Raw genomic sequence first — 22,779 nt, forward strand, 5'->3', positions numbered from 1 at the left:
AGGCAGCGCAACAGCGCTACCTAAGTAAAGAGCGATGTGGGCACAATGTATTAATTTTTTTTGTGGTCTTAGATCAGGGCATTTCGTATCGAAGGAGTTGTCGTAGAAACTTCCAACATAGCTCATTCGATTGGAAATTGAAAGGGCTAGTGCCCTTTTTGATAGTCGAATGTAACTGGAAGGCAACTAACCCCCTCCCACGCCCACCATTTCCCCAATAACATTCAATCAAATTTTTTTCTGAAATGTCCAAAAAACAAAATAAATTTTTAATTTTTTTACTTTCATAAATAAAAACATGATCAAAACCTTAAGGGATAAATGTCAGTATATTTCAATTAAACTGACAATCCACGGTCATTTGTTTTGTTTGTTTGTTTTTTTTCAGTAAAGCGCAAATTATGTTCTGTTCTTGAGAAGGCATGGGGGTTATCAGTCCTACTCATGTTAATTTCAGCTCGTTTTGAGTTTGACTCGGCTATTTATTGTAATTGCTGTTCGTTTTGAGTTTCATTTATCTATTGATAGTGGTTTGTGGTAGTTTTACGCTTGGAAGATTGCTTGACTTTATTTCTGCTCATTTTTCATTTCCGCTCACTTTTTCCACAAAACTCGTTTTGTGGAAAAAGCTTTTTAAATTAATTACATGAGAAGAATGAAGTACTCAGGAATGATAGATAAATGAGAATGATCGCTTCTAATTAAGACTGGGGTCTGGTTTATAGCAGGAAGAGAAACTTTGCAAACAAAAGAAAAAAAGGCGTAACAAGTTTTGTTCTTTCACTCTTTCAACAATCTTTGTTGATTTGAATTTCAATCTAGATTTATACACACGAAGAGGTGGTCAGACCAGACCCAGGTGGCCAGACCAGATCTAACTAATGAAATTTGTGCCACTGGAAGCCATAGGGACTCCATTCTATTAACAAATGCAAATACCTAACCATCAGATCGACATGAGGGATAGAGGAATTTGAACAACTTCATCTGTCAAATGACACGAGCACATAGAAATACTCAAATTTACCACCATTAAGAGGAAGACCAGTTTTAGAAAAAGAGGATTTCAACAGCTAAATTTCTTCACAGGAAAACACTATTGGGCCATGGTGAAACACAACAAACAAGCAAAAAATACAACATCAAAAGGCAAACTTGCAAAACACTAGAACTGACTATTTAAGAAAATTTTCACTATGCTTCATACCTACCAGGACAAACCTTCCAATATTTTATGGGTCTAAATAACACCTACCTTTCAAAATTTCCAAAATTCAATCTCTCCCCCCAACCCTCCACCAAAAATTTCTACCTGCAATTCCCTCAATCCCTTAAATTCCCATGAAAAATAATACAAAGACTCACCCATCTGACCACAGATAGGGCAACTGTAAGGACCATCCCTCAATCTAGCCCTCCCTAAATATTTCCTTCGTTCTCCAAGAGGTATAAAATTGCCCTTTACACACATTACCCATTTTAAATCTTGCGGACTTAATCCTATTTTTGGATAAACTTCGTCGCCCCATATGGCCCCAGGGACGGCGAGGCGGCCTTCTCAGCTTACCAAACCTGAACTTCCTGAGCCTCTACCCTGGAAGCAACTAACCTAGATACAGTCCCTACCATCCCTCCTGCTCCTTTCCCCCCATTCCAACAATTACCTAGCCCTGCACGGTCTATTATATTCTTCACCTGATTTGGCCATGAATCCTTCCTGTTATCCTGAAGCATAATTAAAAATGCTTGTTTAACTAGCCTATTATATTCTATCGATGACACCTATTCCCAATATTTAACCTTACTAATTAGCCTACTATGTCTCATACACTTTATTTCTATATACACTCTCAGCACTAACCCATTAAACTTATTATCAAGGGTTAATGTACGCTTATAAAACTTCCACTGGATTCTTCCTGAATTTACCCCCTTATTGAATTCCGTGACAAACCGACTAATTAGAAGAATGTCGTCCACTAAGGCCAGGTATTAGACATCATTTAAACAAAACCTAGAAAAAATATCCTCAAGAATTCCAGAAATAAAAAATTGGAAATGATTGGAGATAATACTCCCGACCTGTTGTACCGGGCAATAACATCCTGGTACCCTGTTGTAATGAGCAAGAACACTGGAAGAAGAAAGGGCGCTCCTGACTTTCGTCAAACAGTTCGTGGTAAGGAGCGACTTACAGTTCAAATTGTAAGTAAGAAGCAACTCGGGCCAATAGCAACCAAAAGTCTAAAAACCCGGATTTTGATAATAATTGAAACATTTATAACAATTGATTGGATTTTATGATGATATCAAATACGTAAAATTCATTAAGTTTAACGTCACCCATCAAAAGCTACGAGCCTTAAAAAATTGCCTGATTTTAGAAAGAGAGGGTACCAAAAAGAGTCCCCCAAAAGGAAAGCGAGATTAATTAAAATCGCAACACCAGATTCAGCATATCAGAGAGCCCTAATATAGAGGTTTCAATCTCCTATCAACAAAAATGTGAAATTTTGCATTTTTCCCAGAAGAATGATCACAGATGCATATTAATTTTTTACCCCAACGAGCGATCGTATCGAACCGATGGCTATAGAAGATCAAGAGAGAGCTCATTCAAACAGAAAGGAAAAGTTCTAGAGCATTTGAGGCATCGAACTACGATTTTGCCCCCAAGAAGACAAATTGCTATTAATCCGTATTCCTGGAATAGCCAATCCATTTAAAAGTATCAAAAATATATATTGAGCTTCCCGATTCCAGAGGAAGTAGTGCCACATGGTGGCACATTCGTTCCTAAAAGTCACGTAGTTCATACAAGATAAATGGTTAATATTGATATTTATCTTAATCCTTGATTTAACTAAATTGATTCACTTTATGTTTCACGAAATTATGTTTAAAGATGTATAAATGCACATCAGCTATAATGAAGGAGGGACAGTTGGCCACTGTGTAGGAGAGGGGCGAGGCAGATACTAAAAAGAGCATATTTCAATGCCCAAATTGTCTAAATCTCCACGATCCTTCGGATAAATACAGAAAGGGGTTCGGGGGGTGGGGGGGGTTGGAAATTATCCTCTCATCCACCTTCATTTAGAAGAAACCTGACTAATGGTGCTGTGGGGTGATACTTCCCTTCTTACTGAAAAAAATATGTTTCTGACATTTATTTTAAAGCTTCGTTTAACTAAAGTGATTCGCTTCATCTTTCATAAAATCATATACAGGGATGTTTAAGTGCATATAAGCTATTATTATGAAAGAGCAATGGGTAATTTTTTAAGGCGGAGAGGGGGGGGGTAGCAAATACAAGAGTTGCCTTTTAATGTCCAATTATCCTCAAAACTTTAACATGAATTTTCAAATTTCTTCCAAAATCTTAATTGCAATCCAACATGGGAACCTTCCAACAAAATGGGAACTTCCTGGGAGGGTGTAAAGGGGGAGGCTTTGAATAGATTGAGATGGAGGAGGAGTGTGTGTAGGCCTTAGGCGGCTTAGTGCTGCAGTGAGCTGTTAGTTGTAGTTTAACTCTCAAGCAGAAAAACCGAAAAAGCAGGAAGCTAACAATCAATATAGAATTATAAGAATTGCTTTGATTTTATTCATAAAAACCGCTATATCGTTGGGTCCGAAAGACTGACGCAGCAGACGAGATTATGAAAAGTAATTTATTTTATTAATACTGCTATTTAAAAAAAGAACCCCCCCCCCTAGATTTAAAAAAAATCCTTTTTATGATATCATCATAAAACAAATCGATACCATGAATTCGGTATCGAGTTCTTCTTTTGAAATTCTTGGTGCTTTGTGATTAAAATTCGTTTCAATTAAAATTCGTTGTGATTAAAATTCGTTGTGATTAAAATTCGATTAAAATTCGAAAGACTGACGCAGCAGACGAGATTATGAAAAGTAATTTATTTTATTAATACTGCTATTTAAAAAAAGATCCCCCCCCTAGATTTAAAAAAAATCCTTTTTATGATATCATCATAAAAAAAAATCGATACCATGATGGTATCCAATATCGAATTCGGTATCGAGTTCTTCTTTTGAAATTCTTGGTGCTTTGTGATTAAAATTCGTTTCAATTAAAATTCGTTGTGATTAAAATTCGTTGTGATTAAAATTCGATTAAAATTCGAAAGACTGACGCAGCAGACGAGATTATGAAAAGTAATTTATTTTATTAATACTGCTATTTAAAAAATGATCCACCCCTACATTTAAAAAAAATCTTTTTTATGATATCATCATAAAAAAAATCGATACCATGATGGTATCCAAAATCGAATTCGGTATCGAGTTCTTCTTTTGGAATTCTTGGTGCTTTGAGATTAAAATTCGTTTCACAGTAGAGGATAAACAAAAGCTACAAATGGAGAACACTGGCATTTAGAAAACAATTATCATTTTTTTTCAGGCCGCAGAAAAATAAATAAAAATAAAAATAAAGGCCATAAAAAAGGATTTTTTTAAAAACAATTATTGTTTTCTCAAACAATTTTCAAACAAATATTTTTTCAGGCCAAAAGGTTGCAAAAAAAATTTTCAGGAATAGCCTTCCGTTTAGACTTAAGAATAAAATAAAAGGTCTTCAGAAATATTTTTAAAGGTCAAACATTAGAAAAAATATAACTGAAAAGGCTAAAACCGTGACTATAAATATGGTAAACCGCCCAACAATGTGCTACACTATTGAAAACACTACTGAAACATACTATTGAAAGCTACACTATTGAAAACACTATTGAAACACACTATTGAACACTACACTATTGAAAACATTAGAGAGATCAAGCTCTTAATAACACAAGCAGCAAACATTTACAAGCAGGAAATGTCATTTGCTTCCTAAAATGTCAACATTTTACCATGCAAACCACATTAGAAGCCACTGTAGTAATAGTAGTGATTTAGCCCCCTCCCGTTTAAGATCCACTACAGTTGCGCCTATCTCCATAACACTTTCTCCAACTAAGCATTATAGACATTTACAAGCAGCAAATGGCATTTACTTTCTCAAATGTCAACATTTTACCATGTAAACCACATTAGAAGCCACTGTAGTAATAGTAATGATTTAGCCCCCTCCCGTGAAAGGTCCACTACAGTTGCGCCTATCTCCATAACACTTCTCCAAGTAAGCGTTTTAGACATTTACAAGCATCAAATGTCATTCGCTTCGTTAAATGTCAACATTTTACCATGCAAACCACATTAGAAGCTACTATAGTAATAGTAATGATTTAGCCCCCTTTCGTTAAAGATCCACTACAGTTGCACCTATCTCTATAACACTTCTCCAACTAAGCATTTTAGACATTTACAAGCAGCAAATATCATTTACTTCCTTAAATGTCAACATTTTACCATGCAAACCACATTAGAAGCCACTGTAGTAGTAGGAATGATTTAGCCCCCTCCCGTTAAAGGTCCACTACAGTTGCGCCTATCTCCATAACACTTTCTCCAACTAAGAATTTTAGACATTTACAAGCAGCAAGTGTCATTTGCTTCCTCAAATGTCAAAATTTTACCATGTAAACCACATTAGAAGCCACTGTAGTAATAGTAGTGATTTAGCCCCCTCCCGTTAAAGGTCCACTACAGTTGCGCCTATCTCCATAACACTTCTCCAAGTAAGCGTTTTAGACATTTACAAGCAGCAAATGTCATTCGCTTCCTTAAATGTAAAACATTTTACCACGCAAACCACATTAGAAGCCACTGTAGTAATAGTAATGATTTAGCCCAGTCCCGTTAAAGATCCACTACAGTCGCGCCTATCTCCATAACACTTCTCCAACTAAGCATTTTAGACATTTACAAGCAGCAAATGTCATTTGCTTCCTCAAATGTCAACATTTTACCATGTAAACCACATTAGAAACCACTGTAGTAATAGTAATGATTTAGCCCCCTCCCGTTAAAGGTCCACTACAGTGCGCCTATCTCCATAGCACTTCTCCAAGTAAGCGTTTTAGACACTTACAAACAGCAAATGCCATTCGCTTCCTTAAATGTCAACATTTTACCATGCAAACCACATTAGAAGCCACTGTAGTAACAGTAATGATTTAGCCTCCCCCTCTTGAAGGTCCACTGCAGTTGCGCCTATCTCCATATCACTTCTCCAACTAAGCGTTTCAGAAATTTACAAGCAGCAAATGTCATTTGCTTCCTCAAATGTCAACATTTTACCATGTAAACCACTTTAGAAACCACTGTTGTAATAGTAATGATTTAGCCCCCTCCCGTTAAAGGTCCACTACAGTTGCGCCCATCTCCATAGTACTTCTCCAAGTAAGCTTTTTAGACATTTACAAGCAGCAAATGTCATTTGCTTCCTTAAATGTCAACATTTTGCCATGCAAACTACATTAGAAGCCACTGTAGTAACAGTAATGATTTAGCCTCCTCCCGTTAAAGGTCCACTACAATTGCGCCTATCTCCATAACACTTCTCCAACTAAGCATTTTAGACATTTACAAGCAGCAATGTCATTTGCTTCCTTAAATGTCAACATTTTACCATGTAAACAACATTAGAAGCCATTGTAGTATTAGTAATGGTTTCGCCCTCTCCCGTTAAAGTTCCACTACATTTGCGCCTATCTCCATAACACTTCTCCAACTGAGCATTTTAGACATTTACAAGCAGCAAATGTCATTTGCTTCCTTAAATGTCAATATTTTACCATGCAAACCACATTAGAAGCCACTGTAGATAATAGTAATGATTTATGCCCCTCCCGTTAAAGGTCCACTACAGTTGCACCTATGGTTAAGCCCCTACAAAAAACAAATTCTAGCGTATTTGATACCTGGTTAAGGGGAAAAATACCTTATATTTCCTGCGCTTTTCATTTTCCTCTTTCAGACAGGCTTCACAGGCGGCGATGTCCCTATCCAAGTTGCTAAGCAAAGCTAATAAATCGTTCGGTCCAAAAGACTGAGGCCCAGTCAAATGGGGATACTTGTCCAATATGGAGCGATCGAACTTGGGTTTGGTGTGTTCAACTTCTGCTTTGGATTCTATGGTCAGTTCATTTTGTGCTGTTATTTCATCTGTTGTTATTTCTTCTTTTAATGCGGGAACTGCAGAACCAACTGACAATTTTTGATTCGCTAGAAGGCAAACTAAACAAATCAGCTTATCTCGAAGAAAAAAAGAAACAGAAAGGTATACAGAGCAAGTGTGAGAGATACTTCGATTTTACTAAGTTTCTGGTAACCTAAATAATACGGATACTTACGATTCAACTTCAAGGAAGACGTAGAAAATATAATAGCAGAAGGATTCGGCTCCACTTTGAGCGTTTTCTGCTGAGTTTTGAGTGGTTTCCGGAAAGTGGAGCGTTCCTGCTCCACTTTGTGGTATATACACTAAAATTACCAGCTAGATATAGTACTTCGTGGATGCAGCTCAGGGCTAATTGCCTTACAATTTGCGTAAGATTTAAAAAGTTATCAAAAAAAGTTGTAAAGAAGACAGGTATAATTGTCTGCTTTGGAAAAATCCGGATGATTATTTGCAGCGGTGCCAGGAGCTCTCTACGATAAGGGACGGTATATTCGAAAAAACTTAGTTAATACTTCCATATGTTTTAAATAACATGTTACCACATTTTATTCTTAGAATAGTGACGTATCTGGAAATCATGTTCATTAAAAGAAAATCTTAGTTTATTGAGTAAATGTAGTGTATCATTTAAATGTTTTCATTGTGATAGGACTTTAGAATATAATAGCAAAAAGAAAACAGAATTAGAAACATCGACAGTAAGATAAAATAATATTTATTTTCCAAAGGCTATCACAAGCTCTAATACAGCCGAATTCGCTTCATATGTCGAAAAGAAACAGAAAAAGTAAAACAAAGAAACAAATAATACAGCAATAAAATAAACACAAATCAAGCATAAAAATGGCCACTAAAAATTTAACGCCAAAAAAAAATCCAAGTCCAAGAGCTAAAATGAACATAGTGCAAATAATGACAAAAATTGAAACAGAAAAATAGAAGAAGAAAGGGTGAAGGAGGGATAAAACAAAATCACAGGCAAGAAGAAAAAAATTGCCGAATTCGTATTCAAAGTCAAATATAAAAAAAAAAAACACTTAAAATCAAGTCAAAGTAACTGTCGAAAAGAAATATTTACAATTAAAGAAAGGATTACAATTAAAGGTCAAAGGATTTAAAATTAAAGGTCAAAAATGGAATGTACCATAAATAAATATCACGAAAGGGCAAAATAAAAGGGACCAAAGATAAAGACAAAAAAATGACACATAATTATTGTGAGCGTACACCAACGACTAAAATAAGGGACGGAAAGTTAATTTTGGTGCAGGACATAATTCAGGAGTTATTTAGGCACTCCAGATTAGAGGGGGATTTTCCGGAACCTCTCAGTAACGGTATGGATCGGTGAAACGTTGGAATTGCCAAAGGAGCTAGCGAGGGAGTTGGTCTTAAGCGGAATCATGTAAATAAGTGAAGATTTCTTCAGTTGAGGAATTGGATTTTGTAGATTTGATAAAACGCAAATACATTTGGTCCATCCGTTCTTATAGCGTAGAATTGTTTGTAGACTTAAGGAGAAATTAGTATGAAATTGGGCTTTGTATGAAGATGAGTTCAAGTAAATGCTTTTGGACTAATTCAATTCTGTCGCTAAGTCCGCTTAAAAGATGCGAATGCCAGACCGGACATGCATATTCTAATAGCGGCCTGATAAATGATAAATAAACACTGAGGGACTGCATCTTAGGGCAATTAAATTTGTTTAAAAGCTTTAACATAGAGATTGAAACATTTGCTTGTTTAACAATATTAGAAACATGCATGTCCCACTTAAGATTATTTGAAATTGTGACACCAAGGAGTTTAACATGTTTCACAAGCATTTCGGGTGGGATAGGGTCAAGGAAAGCGGGAGTGGATTTCAAGAAATTTATCGTCATCATATTTGATTTAGTGCAATTTACTTTCATATTTAGGTTCTTAGCTTCATCCAAAATGTGGGTTAGGATTTCGAGGAGGTCACTTTTAGTATTCCTTTGACATACTTCAAGGATCGACAAGTCATCCACGTATTTCCACCTTTGGGGGAAATCCTTACCAATATCGTTAATCATAACTAGAAATAAAAGTGGTCCCGATAAGGTTCCTTGAGGAACTCCAGAATATATAGGGAAGGGGCTAGAGAAAATATTTTTGTATTTTACAACTTGAGATTTATTTGAAAGAAACGATATAACAATATTTACTAACAGAGGATCAAGTTCAAAGTTAACCAGTAATGAACGAATAAGGGTGGTGTGGTCAGCCAGGTCAAAAGATTTTTGGAAATCAACTAAGACAAGGTTCAGCCAAACATTTGGTTTATCAAGGTTACTTATGATGGTCTGTATTAAGTGCGCAAGGTAATGGGCGGTGGAAGTTTTCCTTAAGTTACTAAACTGCCAATACGAGGATAAATTTTAACTATAAGCCAGTCACAGAGGAAACCTTCATAAGGTTTGGAAAAAACTGGTGTCAATATGTGGACAAATTTTAACTCTAACAGAGGAAATCTTCATAAAGTTTAGAAAAACTGTAGTGAGTGTAATAGGGCGAATGTCGGCGAAAGTCAGACTGGTGCATTTTTTTGGGACAGGTGTTATAAAATCTTGTTTCCAGCAACTTGGAAATTTACCAAATTTTATTATGTGGTTGAAACTATTTGATAAAGGCTCAACAATTTTCTCTGAAAAGGCTTTAATTAAGTCAACTGGGATGTCCAAGGGACAAGTACTTGATTTTCTTAGTTTTAGGATTTTATTTATAACATCAGAGGGAGAAATAAGGGGGAAGGAGGTATTGGGAGGAATAGTTGGACTTGAGCCAGTGAAAGGGGGAGACTTTGAATGATGGAAGCTGGGTACAAGTTCAAATCGTTGGCAGTCTTATTAGGGGGTTCAGGGAGATGAAACTAACTTCAAAAGGACTTTTTCCGCGTATTTCTTTAATTTTTCTGTATCATTGCTTGGGCTTGTTAGAATATCGATCTTTGACTTTACTATTATAATAATTAGAAGCTGCTTTTCTTAATTTTTTCTTTAGGAACTTCCTTAGACTATTAGCCTCAGTAATACGACCTGCTTTGAAAAAATTGATTTTTTTTTCTTATAAGTTTTTTAAAAGACTCAGTAACATAAGGCTTATCTGTAGAACACGTTTTAAATTTTTTTTCAGGGAAGTGGAATTCATAATTACTCCTCAATAGATTTTGGAGGGACAAAGCCATGTAGTCAACGTCATTTGTTTGATACACAGTGGACCAATTTTCAGTAGTAATCCAGGAGCCAAATTTGTAGAGTCCTGAGTCAATAAGAGGTAATTAAGCGGTTTCAGTTATAGAAAACGACTGTTTAACTTTAGCCAGCGGAGATAGGAGAAGGCTAAAGTGGTTACTACCCCCTAGAGGGGGCAAAGTGGAGACGGGTTTGTAAAACTTCGAAAGATTGGCGCAAATTAAATCAAGAGTAGTATTGCCTTTTGTAGTTGGGACCTTAACAATCTATTTTAAATTAAAAGCATTACACGTAGAATCAAGTTTTATATCATTTGCGTCACCCATCAGGAAAATTCCTGCATTTGGGTATTTTGATAGTATAAAGTCAGCACTTGCATGTAATTTTTCGACAAAAATTTATTTTGTCATTGGATCTCTGATTAGGGGAGTAATAAATACAACACAGGACAATTAAATTGAAAGGATGCGGCGAGATTCTAGGTCGAACACGCACCCACAGATCTTGCTCCCTCAAAGGGAGCAAGACACCTAACTGAGACTTCACTTGGGTAGAAGTACTTACGGACAAAGAACAGAATTCCGCCACCTTACTTACCCAGAGGGTGGTTTTCTGGTCTAAGTTTAATACATTGTGAAAAACTGTTAATTTTTAACATCTGCAAATTTTGAGCTTGCACTTCAGTAGTAGAAAGTACATCTCATCTATATATTTTAGAAAGGGTGTCTAATTCATTAAGTTTTTCAAAGTTAAGGCTTTCAGCATTGCTCAACAGAAGTGTGGAGAATTGAAAGCGACTTGTGAAGGTACCGTTTTTACACTTCTTTTTTTATAACACAGATGAGGTCAGGAGTTCCAGTGGAATTCTTGTCAGGGGCTAAGCTCGGGTAGTCAGAACAAGGGACTGGGGGATCATATCCATCTTTTTCAAAGGCAATGGCATTTAATTGAACAGGTACTAGCGGAAACTCTCAACAGCAGTAACCAAGTAGCGGCAGAGTTTGGGGTGAACTGGAGGAATCAAGAGAGATGAGGTTATTTTTTCAGGGACATCGTACGAAGAGCCCACGTTGATTGGGTTCGCAAAGTGGTGGGGAAAGATAGATGGAAGGGTTGGAAAATACTCGAAAGCAGCCGGAGGAGTGGGTGGGTTTATCTTTGAAAAAGAAGGAAGAGGGTATGGAAGTAGATATGGAGGCGGGGATATCCTTTGGATAGCTACTCGATTGGAAAGGACTAGATGGCTCGAGGGCTTTCTTGTGTGTGAGCGATGGTCTAAAAAATATTTAGTAGGATTAGCAGAACTTAGGTGGTCTCTAGGCAGTACAGTTTTGTGGAGCCTACTACGACTCTTAATGGGTAATTTGATATGAGGTTTTGGACAGCCAAAGCATCTTCCACTTGAAATTGTTTACAGATATCAAAATTGGGGGCATTTACACAGATTATTTGTACAACGGCTAAAAACATGAAACTTACAAATGTGTAGATATTTACAATTACTAGACATACATCTACTGTCTAGAAATCTAAAGCACACATTAGCTTGATTACACTTAAGATCACTGAACTCATTTGTTTTTGAATATTGATTGCATTAGGTGAGAATTTCCGCTTGTAAGTTCGAATACAATGTCAATTTTTAAAGATGGGTCATTACTACTGGATTTCAAGAATAAATTATCTTCAGTTAAAACAAGGTCAGTAGGATTAGTTTGCGTAACCTTTTTAATCCCTTGAGAAAATTCTGACGAAGGAAGGTCACTAGGACTTCAGAAGCCCCTGGAAGGTGTGCCACGAGTGAGTAAACTCAGCCCGAGCAATAGAATGGTGCAGTCAGAATTATCCTATCTTGTACCGTTACGAAGATAAAAAAGAGACATACGCAAGTTTTGACAACAGATGATTATCTTATGAAGCTAAAATAGCATTTGTCTGGAAAAGGATGTAAATTGTGTTCGGGTCTCGTGTTACGGATATTCATAGCCATGAAAGGATTTTACTAGTATTTTTAATGATGGAAAATTTATCAGATAGTCCAGCTATTGATGTGACCCTTGTGCAGTTAGGTGTAGAAAAAGAAACAAGTATTGCTACGCTAATTAGTGCCCTAAAAGGAATTCTCAGCAAGGTTAAAAAAATTCCAGGAGATAGGGACTATGCTTTTAAATTTGTGAGCGAGTTCAGTTCATATATCATCAGCTATTAGAAGAAAACCCAAATCTCCTGCGCAACGAGAATGTTAATCTCCAAAATATAATTAAATTACAACAAAAATTGGAAAGAAAGACACAGTGGCTCCACCTTCCTCTGTGAATCGTAAACCATACTCTAGCGTTGTGAAAGGTCCTGAAACCTTTAGTATCATTCTTGAGCCAAGTAGTAATGAGGGTATTGATCATATCAAAAAAAGAGGGACCCCCAGCAAAAATTGTGCAAGATATTAGCAAAATAATCAGAAGAGATATCAGCAAATTCTCAGCTAAAAAAAAATCATACAAGGTCGAGAAGTTAAAATTATTGTTGAACTTACTTCAAAACAAGATTTGAACAACGCTCTTTCTGTTTTCAATGAAAATTCAGCAGCACTAAAATATACTCCGAGGGAAGTGAAAAAACGCCTGCCAAGAATGCTTGTGAGGGGTACTCCTTAATTTAAAAGTAAATCAGAATGCAAAGAGTTTATAGGTCAAAGTAATTCAGATCTTATAAATCTCGTTACTGCTGGAGAAACCTCAGAAGCGGTTACCATTGTGGAAAATGGAAAAAGTTGCAACGTAATATTAGAAATGAGCCCAAAGATCAGAGCAGAAATTTTAAAAAGAGGAGGCCTCAATTTTGGGTTTTTACGCCTATACTGCGAGGATTATATCAACCTTATACGATGCACCAATTGTTGCCTTTTTGGACACAAGAAATCTGAATGCAGGGGTGATTTAACGTGCTCTTGGTGCATGGGTGCCCATAATTACAATGACTGTACTAAATTTTTCACTAGCCGTCCATGTTGTCGTTCATGCTATAAACGACAGGTCGAAAGTCAACTACATCCATTGTATGACTATAAAAACTGTCCAATCGCTCGAGAAATAACTGATCAATTAAAAAAAATATGGACTACACAACTTAAATGCAGAGCGCAACACAAGTAAATAATTTATCATTTCTTCAGATTAATTTACAACACTCGTCTGTAGCTTTATTAGAATTGTATAAAAATATTGAGATAATTAAACCAGATATTATTTCAGCTCAAGAGCCATACCTGAATAAAAATTTAAAATTCTCCTCGGTACCACCAAATCACCGGTGTTTCTCTAAATTTGATCCTTTGAAAAAATTTTATAGCGCAGCAATATTTGTTAAAAATACGCTGAAAGCAGATTTACATTATGATGTTTCAACAAATGAATGTGTTGTAGTTTCAATTTATGTTAATAAGAAGACCTTTACAGTTGTGTCAGCTTATTGTCCTCCTTCATATAAAAATCCCTCCTTATGTCTATCTCCGATTGGGACATTAGGAAATAGGTCTTCATTCATTTTAGGCGGGGATTTTAATGCCAGAAGCCCTCTTTAGATTTCTAGCAATATTAAGGACGGGATATGGGCTGAAATGAACTTGATTTTTACATGTTTGCCATTAGTTGTTGTAAATAACCCATCAGTATCAACTTATATAAGATCCAATACCGTGAGCCCAGATATAACCGCAGTTGGAAACCGCCTATATCGTGATATTTATAATTGGAAAGTATTAAGTTACACTATTATTTCAGTTCATGGCTACATTTCTTTTAAGTTATGGTGTATCACTCAAGACTCCTCTTTTATAAATTTGACAGATCCACGTTTCAATTACATGTAAGCGAATTGGAATGTATTTAGCAAACATATTTTAGATAATATCGACGACATTTTTGCCATGCCTTTGGAAAATAAACAAGAGATTGACAATTGTGTTGAAAGCCTTAAAAATATAATACAAATCGGAATAAATATTGCAATACCTGAGAAAAAAAATATCATTCTCAATAAGTATACAAGATGGTGGACCCCAAAATTAACTGAATTAAGACGTCATTATAGAAGAGCATTCAAAAAATTTAAAATTCACTCAACTGATGAAAATTATCATTCTATGAAAATGAAAAAAAGACTGTATTCAAATGAAATTCAAAATTCAAAACTTGAAGACTGGAAGAAATTTTGTTCAAATAATGGCAGCTTAGATCCCTGGAGGACAATACATAAAATATGCTCTAACCGCCTTTCTATAGTATCTCCAATCCATGTTTCAAAATATAATGGCGTTTTCGCAGAATCGTACCAGGAAGCTGGTGAGGTATTCTTTGACAAATGGTTTACCTCCGATGACTGCTCAACGGAAACTTCTTATCACCGCCAGATTCGAGATGATGTTGAATATATATTTTATAATAACCAAGATAAACTGTCACCAATATCAATTGATTCATTACAAGATGCTATTAATTCTCTTAAAACATTGAAAGCTCCTGGCCTAGATGGTATCGTCAATATAGTTATTAAAAAAAATTCTCGTGTCTTGGCTCCCACTTTACTTAAAATATAATGCATGTTTGAATATAAAGTATTTTCTAAGGGATTGGAAAAACTCTAAAATTATAGTTATTCCTAAACGAGGAAGAATCAATGACGGCTTACCGTCTTCTTATCGACCCATCAGCTTGATACCAGTTTTTGGCAAAATATTCAAAAGAATCCTATCATATATTTTGAATGATTTAATTATTAATAAGGACTGGATTTCTAATAACCAGTTTGGATTTGTTAATGGTAAATCAACAGTAGATGCTCTGGATAAACTCGTCACAACAGTGGAAGAAAATAATAAGTTGAAGAAATTTACACTTTGTCTTCTCTTTGATATCAAAGGTGCCTTCGACAATGCATGGCACCCCGGGATTTTAAAAAAGTTATTAGATTTAGGTTGTCCTACTCCTCTAGTTATGTTGATTAAAAGTTATCTATCAGACCAATCAGTTTCTTATGGTGACAAAGATGATAATATAACTCGTATCCTTCAAAAATCCTGCCCACAAGGAAGCATACTCTCTCCGTTCTTATGGTCTATTAATGTGGACAATTTGCTTCGTTCAGATTTACCAACAGGCTGTACAATACAAGTGTATGATTATGATATCTGTATAACAATATCTTCTAAAGATGTCAATTTCAAAAATCATACTGCAAAAAAGATATTTACACTATTAAAAAAATGGGCTGATTAAAATGAATTAAATTTCGCTGCTAATAAATGCGAAGCTGTCATCTTTACGAAGAATAGAGAAATCACACAGATTAATCTTCGGTTTTTAAGCCATAGAATACCAATAAGCTACTTGGGCTTAATTCTTGATATAAAACTACTATGAAATGACCATGTTGGAAGCAAAATAAAACTCACCAAATAATATTCAGCAAAATTGTTATGTGCTGCCAGAACCACCTGGGGTCTTAAACCATTTGCCCTAAGAAAATTATACAAAGCTGCTATTGAATCCAACATTTTGTATGCAATACCCGTATGGCTTTCAGCGCTGAAAAAAAAAAGTAAAAAAGTTTAGTGTCTGTCCTAAGAATTTCTATGGTTCTGATTTCCAAAGATTTTTTACGCGCTAAAACTGAGACAACAACAGCTTTAGTAGGATGCCTTCGTATTGATTTTAGAGCTAAAGAGAAATCTATCACTAAATATCTGAAAAAGGTAGACCCGATTACTGGCCACGTGTCAGTAACATAAATAACTATATTTTGAATGACCAGTCATATTATATGGATTCGCAAGTAAATCCTCAATTTGGTAATTCCCCTTCTACTTGTAATAATTTAAATGAAATCCGGAAAAGCTTACGTAAAAACTTATATATGAAATGGTACGAGTTATTTTGCCAAGCTGTTAAGCCCTGGACTCTTCAGTTTTTTGCTGTCCATACTGACCTTCTTCAAGTCACAAAAATTACTCCTAATTATAAACTGACACAAATTGTAACTGGTTACTGTAAATTAAATTCATTTTTATGTAGAATTAATAAAAAAGATTGTTCCAATTGTGATTGTGGTGACGAGGAGACTTTATATCATTATCTGTTTGAGTGTAAATTTTTTGAAAATGAAAGAACTGAAATTCAATGTAAGTTACAAGGTTTTTCTTACTCTAATAATTTTAATATTAATGTTATCTGGTTCATCAAAGAGGCTCGGTATGCCGTTTTGGAATATTTGAACCGAACAAAGAGACTAGATAGATATTGTATAATTTTTTTTCCTCTTTTTCTTCCTTTTCTCCTTCATTTAATTACTATTAAGTGATAATAAATGTTGTCAATTTATTGTTTTTCCTTTTCCTTATTTCTGTGTGGTGTTTAGTATTTTGCTTGTGATTTTCAGTTTTTGATATTTTATGCTATATTTTGTAGATTAGATTGTGAAATACTCTGTACGGGTTTAGTCACTGAATAAAATCATTCATTCATTCATTCATTCATTAGGACTTGCTTGATTACATATAGTGACGTTTTATGGCTCAAAGGGTTTTTCAGTTTTACGTAACTTGAAGAATTTTAAAATGTATATTTGGAGCAGAAGTCTCAGCTAAAGGAGAAACACTGGGCGGTGTAGGGGATTTTAACGCATGTATAGCATCAAAAATTGCTAGCTGAAAACCGACTTTTAACATTTTGATTTCATTGTCCTTGAAAAGATAAGTAGAGTAGCAGAGTCAATACCTTTTTTTTTAAAAAAAAAAAAAAAAAAAAAAATCTGAAATTCAGCTGATAGTGTTCATATAACTAGTTTTAAGCTATGTCGCTAATCTCACAAAATAAAAAAACACAAAAAAGATTGCCTTTTTTGCATTAGTGTTGTTTTTTCGGGTAGTAAAGTGCTACGGACCAATCCCAACGGTAGAATGGGTAGGAAGTTACGTTCAAGCCAGTTGAAATAACCACAGTGAAATGTCAAGTTGTCAAAGTGGATCTTCACAAACCAGATTACTTGCATCCACGTTGTCCAAAGAACATAACTGCAATATCTTAGAAATGGAAGAGGGCATTTATTCCAAACTTTCCGGGAATATTGAAGGGGATGTAGGCCTAAAATGTTTGGAGTCAAAAGCAGAATCATACTTCCAAAAGCCAAAAGTTACAGAAAGCTAAAGAGTAAGATCGTCATAAAACATCAGAAATATTAAGAATGTGTTACCAAGTTTATGATAAATGCCAAGGCAATGAAAAATTGCCAAGACATCAAAATACTTTTCCACGTTGTAAAGTGATTATTCAGAAAAAGAAAGTGAAAAAAGGTTCCCTGGGACACAATGCTTTTGCGAATGTAAATTATTAAATGTAAATATTTTGCACCTACAATTACTACAAAAAAAAAAAAAAAAAACACAACTAAGTGTCAAAAAAAAAATAATTTAATTGAAAAAAAAAAAAACTGAATTTATCCACCTGTGTGTTCTTACTACTTGTGTTTGGGTGTCCAATTATCTGCAACAGTTAACCTTATTTGCAACACAAAATTACAAATAATTATGGATTCTGGATTTTGTGACTGAAAATCCAAAATTAAATTTACTTTTGGATCAGCAAAGCAAAGATTTCTAAAACAGTGTTATTTACAGATAGTTTCACTTTTTTTTTATTTTCCTTTTCCATTATACATTTTCTTTCTTTGTGTATTTTCCCCATTTTTTATATTATATATTTCTCTCATATCTCTTCTTCTTATATTTTTTTCTTATATATTTTCATTTCTATGATTTTTTTTTACTTTTGACATATTTCTTTTTTCTCTCTTTTCACTTATTTTTTATTTTTTACTTTCTCTAAATTACATCAGTTTCATAGTAAAAATCAGCCACTACTAGAAAAATCCCAGCTTCATTTTATCTTTTTCATTTTTGTGACAAATTTCGATTTCCGATTTAAAATCTAAGAATTCTAATTCCAACTCAACCTCTTCAATCGATTCCGATTCAAGAAATCCAAACTAATTTTGTTTTCTTTAGTTCTGTGATAGTTAAATTCATCCATGAAACGAATTTCAATTCTGATTTCAAAATTCCGATTTCGTAAGTCAATTCCAACTTCATTCTTGTGGGAAATTCCGATTTAACGCTTAAGAATTCTAATTACTGCTTGATTTCTTCAATCAATTCCGATTTAAGAATTCCAAATAAATTTTATCTTCTTCAGTTCTATGGCAGTTAATTCATTCATGAAACAAATTTCGACTCTGATTTCATACTTTCGATTTCGATTACGTAAGTCAATTCTGATTTCATTTTATCTTCTTCATTTTTATGACGACTTCCGACTTCAAGTCCGATTTAACATTTAAGAATTCTAGTTCCTGGTCGATATCTTCAATCGATTCCGAACTAAGAATTCCAACACTGATTTCAGAATTCTAATTCCGATTTTGTAAGTCAATTCCTAACCAATTTCATCTTCTTCAGTTCTATGATCATCAAACGATAGCATGAGATAAATCCTGACTTCAATTACAGCTTAAGAATTCTAATACTAATTCAATTTCTTAAATTAATTCCAATTCAAAGACCCCCACTTGATGTTACTTCCTTTATTTTTTGCTATGATTAAGATCAGCGGACAGGTTAACTCGTATAGCTGCCACGTTGAAAGCGGGATTCTAAACATAATGACTGAAAAAAAAAGAAAAAAAAAAGTGCCGAGTGAAACATTGACAACAAAATATGTAGTGCCAGAGTAGGGAACACAATAGAGAACAAACTGTAGAAAAGACTTTAACCACCGGAATAATAATAACAACCAAAGAAAAGGAAAAGTAACACAGTAACACAAAGAAAAGGAAAAATAACACAAAAGTAACACAAAGGAAATCAAACTAATGAAACATGAGGATGATATGGACCTAAGCACAAACAAGCCTCTTTTATTAACTTTCAATCCGACTTTTGATAAGACATCGAAGTATCAGAGGCAGCAAAATCGCACATAACCATTCAGTTCCTATGCCATCTAGGCAAAAAGGTGTGCGTGTAACTGAGCCCATGTAACTGAACCCTCGTGCATCTGACCCAAGGTGCAACTGGATCCCCATGTAGCTCAACCCCCGTGCAACTGAGCCCTCGTTCAACCGAACCACCGTGCAACTCAACTTCATTTAATTGAACCCTCGTGCAACTGAACTCTTTTTTAACTGAACCCCTATGCAACTCAACCCCATTTAAATAAACCCTGGGCAATTCAACCACATTTAATTGAACCCCTGTTTAAATCAAACGCCGTACAGCTTAACCGTTATATAACTCAACCCCATTTAAATCAAGCTCTGTTTGATTCAACTCAACCCAATGCCTAAGAATAAGTTGGAACTAGCGCTGATTGGAAGATCAAAATTTTCTTCTCGCTTCGGTCTCAGTTTCTAACTTATATTACCCTATACTAACCTATTATATATATAACCTATATATAACTTATATATATATATAACTATATATAACTTATATATAACCTATTTGGATGATCCCAAAACTTTTCAAAATTGAAAAAAAGTTTCAGGAATAAAAGAAAAAGAAAAGAAAATGACCACGCGTCCGGGGATCAAACATTTTTTCGTACTTCCAAGGAATTTGTACGTAATTAACAATCATTAACAAAGCAGCTTTGTATTTGAACAATTTTTTTTTCACTAGGTAGTTTTTCAAAACAGTTTTTTTTTTACTGAAAGGCGAGCATTCAATAGAGGATCCTAGACACCAGTTTAAAGGTTTTCGATCATGGAGGTTTCAGCAGTAGGCTTTCTATGGTTTCAATCTTTACACTACATAAAAGACACTGAAATCACATGGTGCCATAAGGCATTTTATAATGGTGTCATCATGACCGAACTATAAAAAGGGCTTAAATCTAAAAAGGGCTTAATATAAAAAGGGCTTAATATAAAAAGGGCTTAATATAAAAAGGGCTTAAATCTAAAAAGGACTTAATATAAAAAGGGCTTAAATCTAAAAAGGGCTTAATATAAAAAGGGCTTAAATCTAAAAAGGGCTTAATATAAAAAGGGCTTAAATCTAAAAAGGGCTTAATATAAAAAGGGCTTAATATAAAAAGGGCTTAAATGTAACTTTCATTAAGATTCTTTAGCCTTATTAGTGGTAGAGAAATAACACAGAAAAAGGAAGACCATTTGATAATTTTTTTATCAGGTTGTCGCCCCTTACTTAATATTCAAAGTAATATGTTGAATAAACCCTGCATCCAATACAGCTTAATGCAATCAATTAGAGTTGACAACCGTCGCTAACTCCCAATGAAAACCATTCTCTGTCAAAACGATTAGTTTCCATCGCCTGTCAGTGATGAAAATCAATTGAGGTCATTGAAATAAGCTATATTGAAGGCGTAGAAAGTCCAGCTAAAGCCTTACGTGAGTCTGGATAATTTTAGGAAACCGGCTCTTAGTTCTTAAGATTAGCAAGCACGAACAGGGGCACAACTTCACAAAAATTAGGGGAGGGGGAGAGAAATTTTATTCGATTAGAAAAAAATGAAAAAAAATCTAGCCGCTTTTTTTCACAAATGAAAATACAAGAAAAGGTGTTTTTCAAAATCCAGCGAGGCAATTGCCCTCTTCCCCTGCCCCCTGGGCCAAAGTAGGGTTTTGTTCTTTTATTATTAACGATAATATGGATAGTGTAGGGGGTGCATTAAAAGATAAATCAGATTACCATTGCTATCTAGCTTTTCGCACTTCTCGAATTTCATAGATGTCTCCTTTGCAGATTGCTTAGAACTAGCACATTGATCTTTCTGAGTAATTAGAATTGGCGAAGGACTTTTTTTTCTTGACTGAAGTTTGCACAGCTGTTGTAATGCTTGGTCTACAATTTGCCTGAAAATGAGCGATTTTTATAGTTAGGCTACTCACTAAAAAGTAGCAATATTTGTCACAAGAAATTGTCCTATTTGTCACAATGCCACAAATCACATTTTATTTGTCACAAGAAATTATAAAGTCGCGAAAAACGGAAAGAAACCACATAAATTTTGCACAAACTTCCCTATTCCCTATTTAGTCCAATTTTTGAAACACCGCTACTTTCCTCTCAGGTAGAGCAGCCTACAAGCAAAAATTTCTGTTTTTCTTCTATTAACTTAAAATTTTCAGTTTTTATGCATAAACAATTTCAGAAAAAGGCTAAAACTTGAATGTGTGATTTTAAGATCAACTTTTCGGGAACTATACCCCGACAATCTCGAAAACAAGAAAGAATTTCAAAAGCCAGCAGGCAAGATTTTGCATCATAAATTCCAAATCCACTTCCCCATTCACACAGAGTAGGCTAAATTTTTGAAACAACGCCACTTTCCTCTCAGGTAGAGCAGCCTTCCAGCTAAAATTTATTTTTTTCTCTTTTTAACTTAAAATTTTCAATTTTTATGCTTAAACAATTTCAGAAAAAAGGCTAAAACTTGAATGTGTGATTTTAAGATCCACTTTTCGCGAACTATACCCCGACAATCTCGAAAACAAGAAAGAATGTCAAAAGCCAGCAGGCAAGATTTTGCATCATAAATTTCGAATCCACTTCCCCATTCACACAGAGTAGACTAAATTTATGAAACAACGCCACTTCCCTCTCAGGTAGAGCAGCCTTCCAGCTAAAATTTACTTTTTTTCTCTTTTTTACTTAAAATTTTCAGTTTTTATACATAAATAATTTCAGAAAAAGGCTAAAACTTGAATGTGTGATTTTAAGATCCACTTTTCGGGAACTATACCCCGACAATCTTGAAAACAAGAAAGAATTTCAAAAGCCAGTAGGCAAGATTTTGCATCTTAAATTTTGAATCGACTTTCCTATTCACACGGAGTAGGCTAAATTTTTGAAACAACGCCACTTTCCTCTCAGGTAGAGCAGCCTTCAAGCTAAAATTTCTTTTTTTCTCTTTTTAACTTAAAATTTTCAATTTTTATGCATAAAAAATTTCAGAAAAAAGGCTAAAACATGAATGTGTGATTTTAAGATTCACTTTTCGGGAACTCTACCCCGACAATCTCGAAAAAAAGAAAGAAGTTCAAAAGCCAGCAGGCAAGATTTTGCATTAAATTTCAAATCATTCACACAGAATAGGCTAAATTTTTGAAACAACGCCACTTTCCTCGCAGGTAGAGCAGCCTTCAAGCTAAAATTTCTTTTTTTCTCTTTTTAACTTAAATTTTCAATTTTTATGCTTAAACAATTTCAGAAAAAAGGCTAAAACTTGAATGTGTGATTTTAAGATCCACTTTTCGCGAACTATAACCCGACAATCTCGAAAAAAAGAAAGAACTTCAAAAGCCAGCAGGCAAGATTTTGCATCATAAATTTCGAATCGACTTTCCCATTCACACAGAGTAGGCTAAAATTTTGAAACAACGCCACTTTCCTCTCAG

General features: G+C 34.7%; 1 protein-coding gene across 2 annotated transcripts in view; it reads right to left on the bottom strand.

Annotated features, from left to right (window-relative positions):
* The window catches only part of caly (ubiquitin carboxyl-terminal hydrolase calypso), a 143,564-nt gene that overhangs the window by 45,380 nt on the left and 75,405 nt on the right, over positions 1 to 22,779 (bottom strand). For both annotated transcript variants that reach the window (XM_089102737.1, XM_089102738.1), the window contains exons 6-7: positions 21,071 to 21,234; positions 6,854 to 7,137 (exon numbers count right to left, since the gene is read on the bottom strand). In XM_089102737.1, the coding sequence (XP_088958863.1) occupies positions 6,854 to 7,137; positions 21,071 to 21,234 (448 nt within the window). The remainder of the gene's footprint in view (positions 1 to 6,853; positions 7,138 to 21,070; positions 21,235 to 22,779) is intronic.

The sequence above is a fragment of the Artemia sp. Qi Xiang Cuo genome, chromosome 16, assembly GCF_049724085.1.
Source record: "Artemia sp. Qi Xiang Cuo chromosome 16, ASM4972408v1, whole genome shotgun sequence".
Taxonomy (NCBI): domain Eukaryota; kingdom Metazoa; phylum Arthropoda; class Branchiopoda; order Anostraca; family Artemiidae; genus Artemia; species Artemia sp. Qi Xiang Cuo.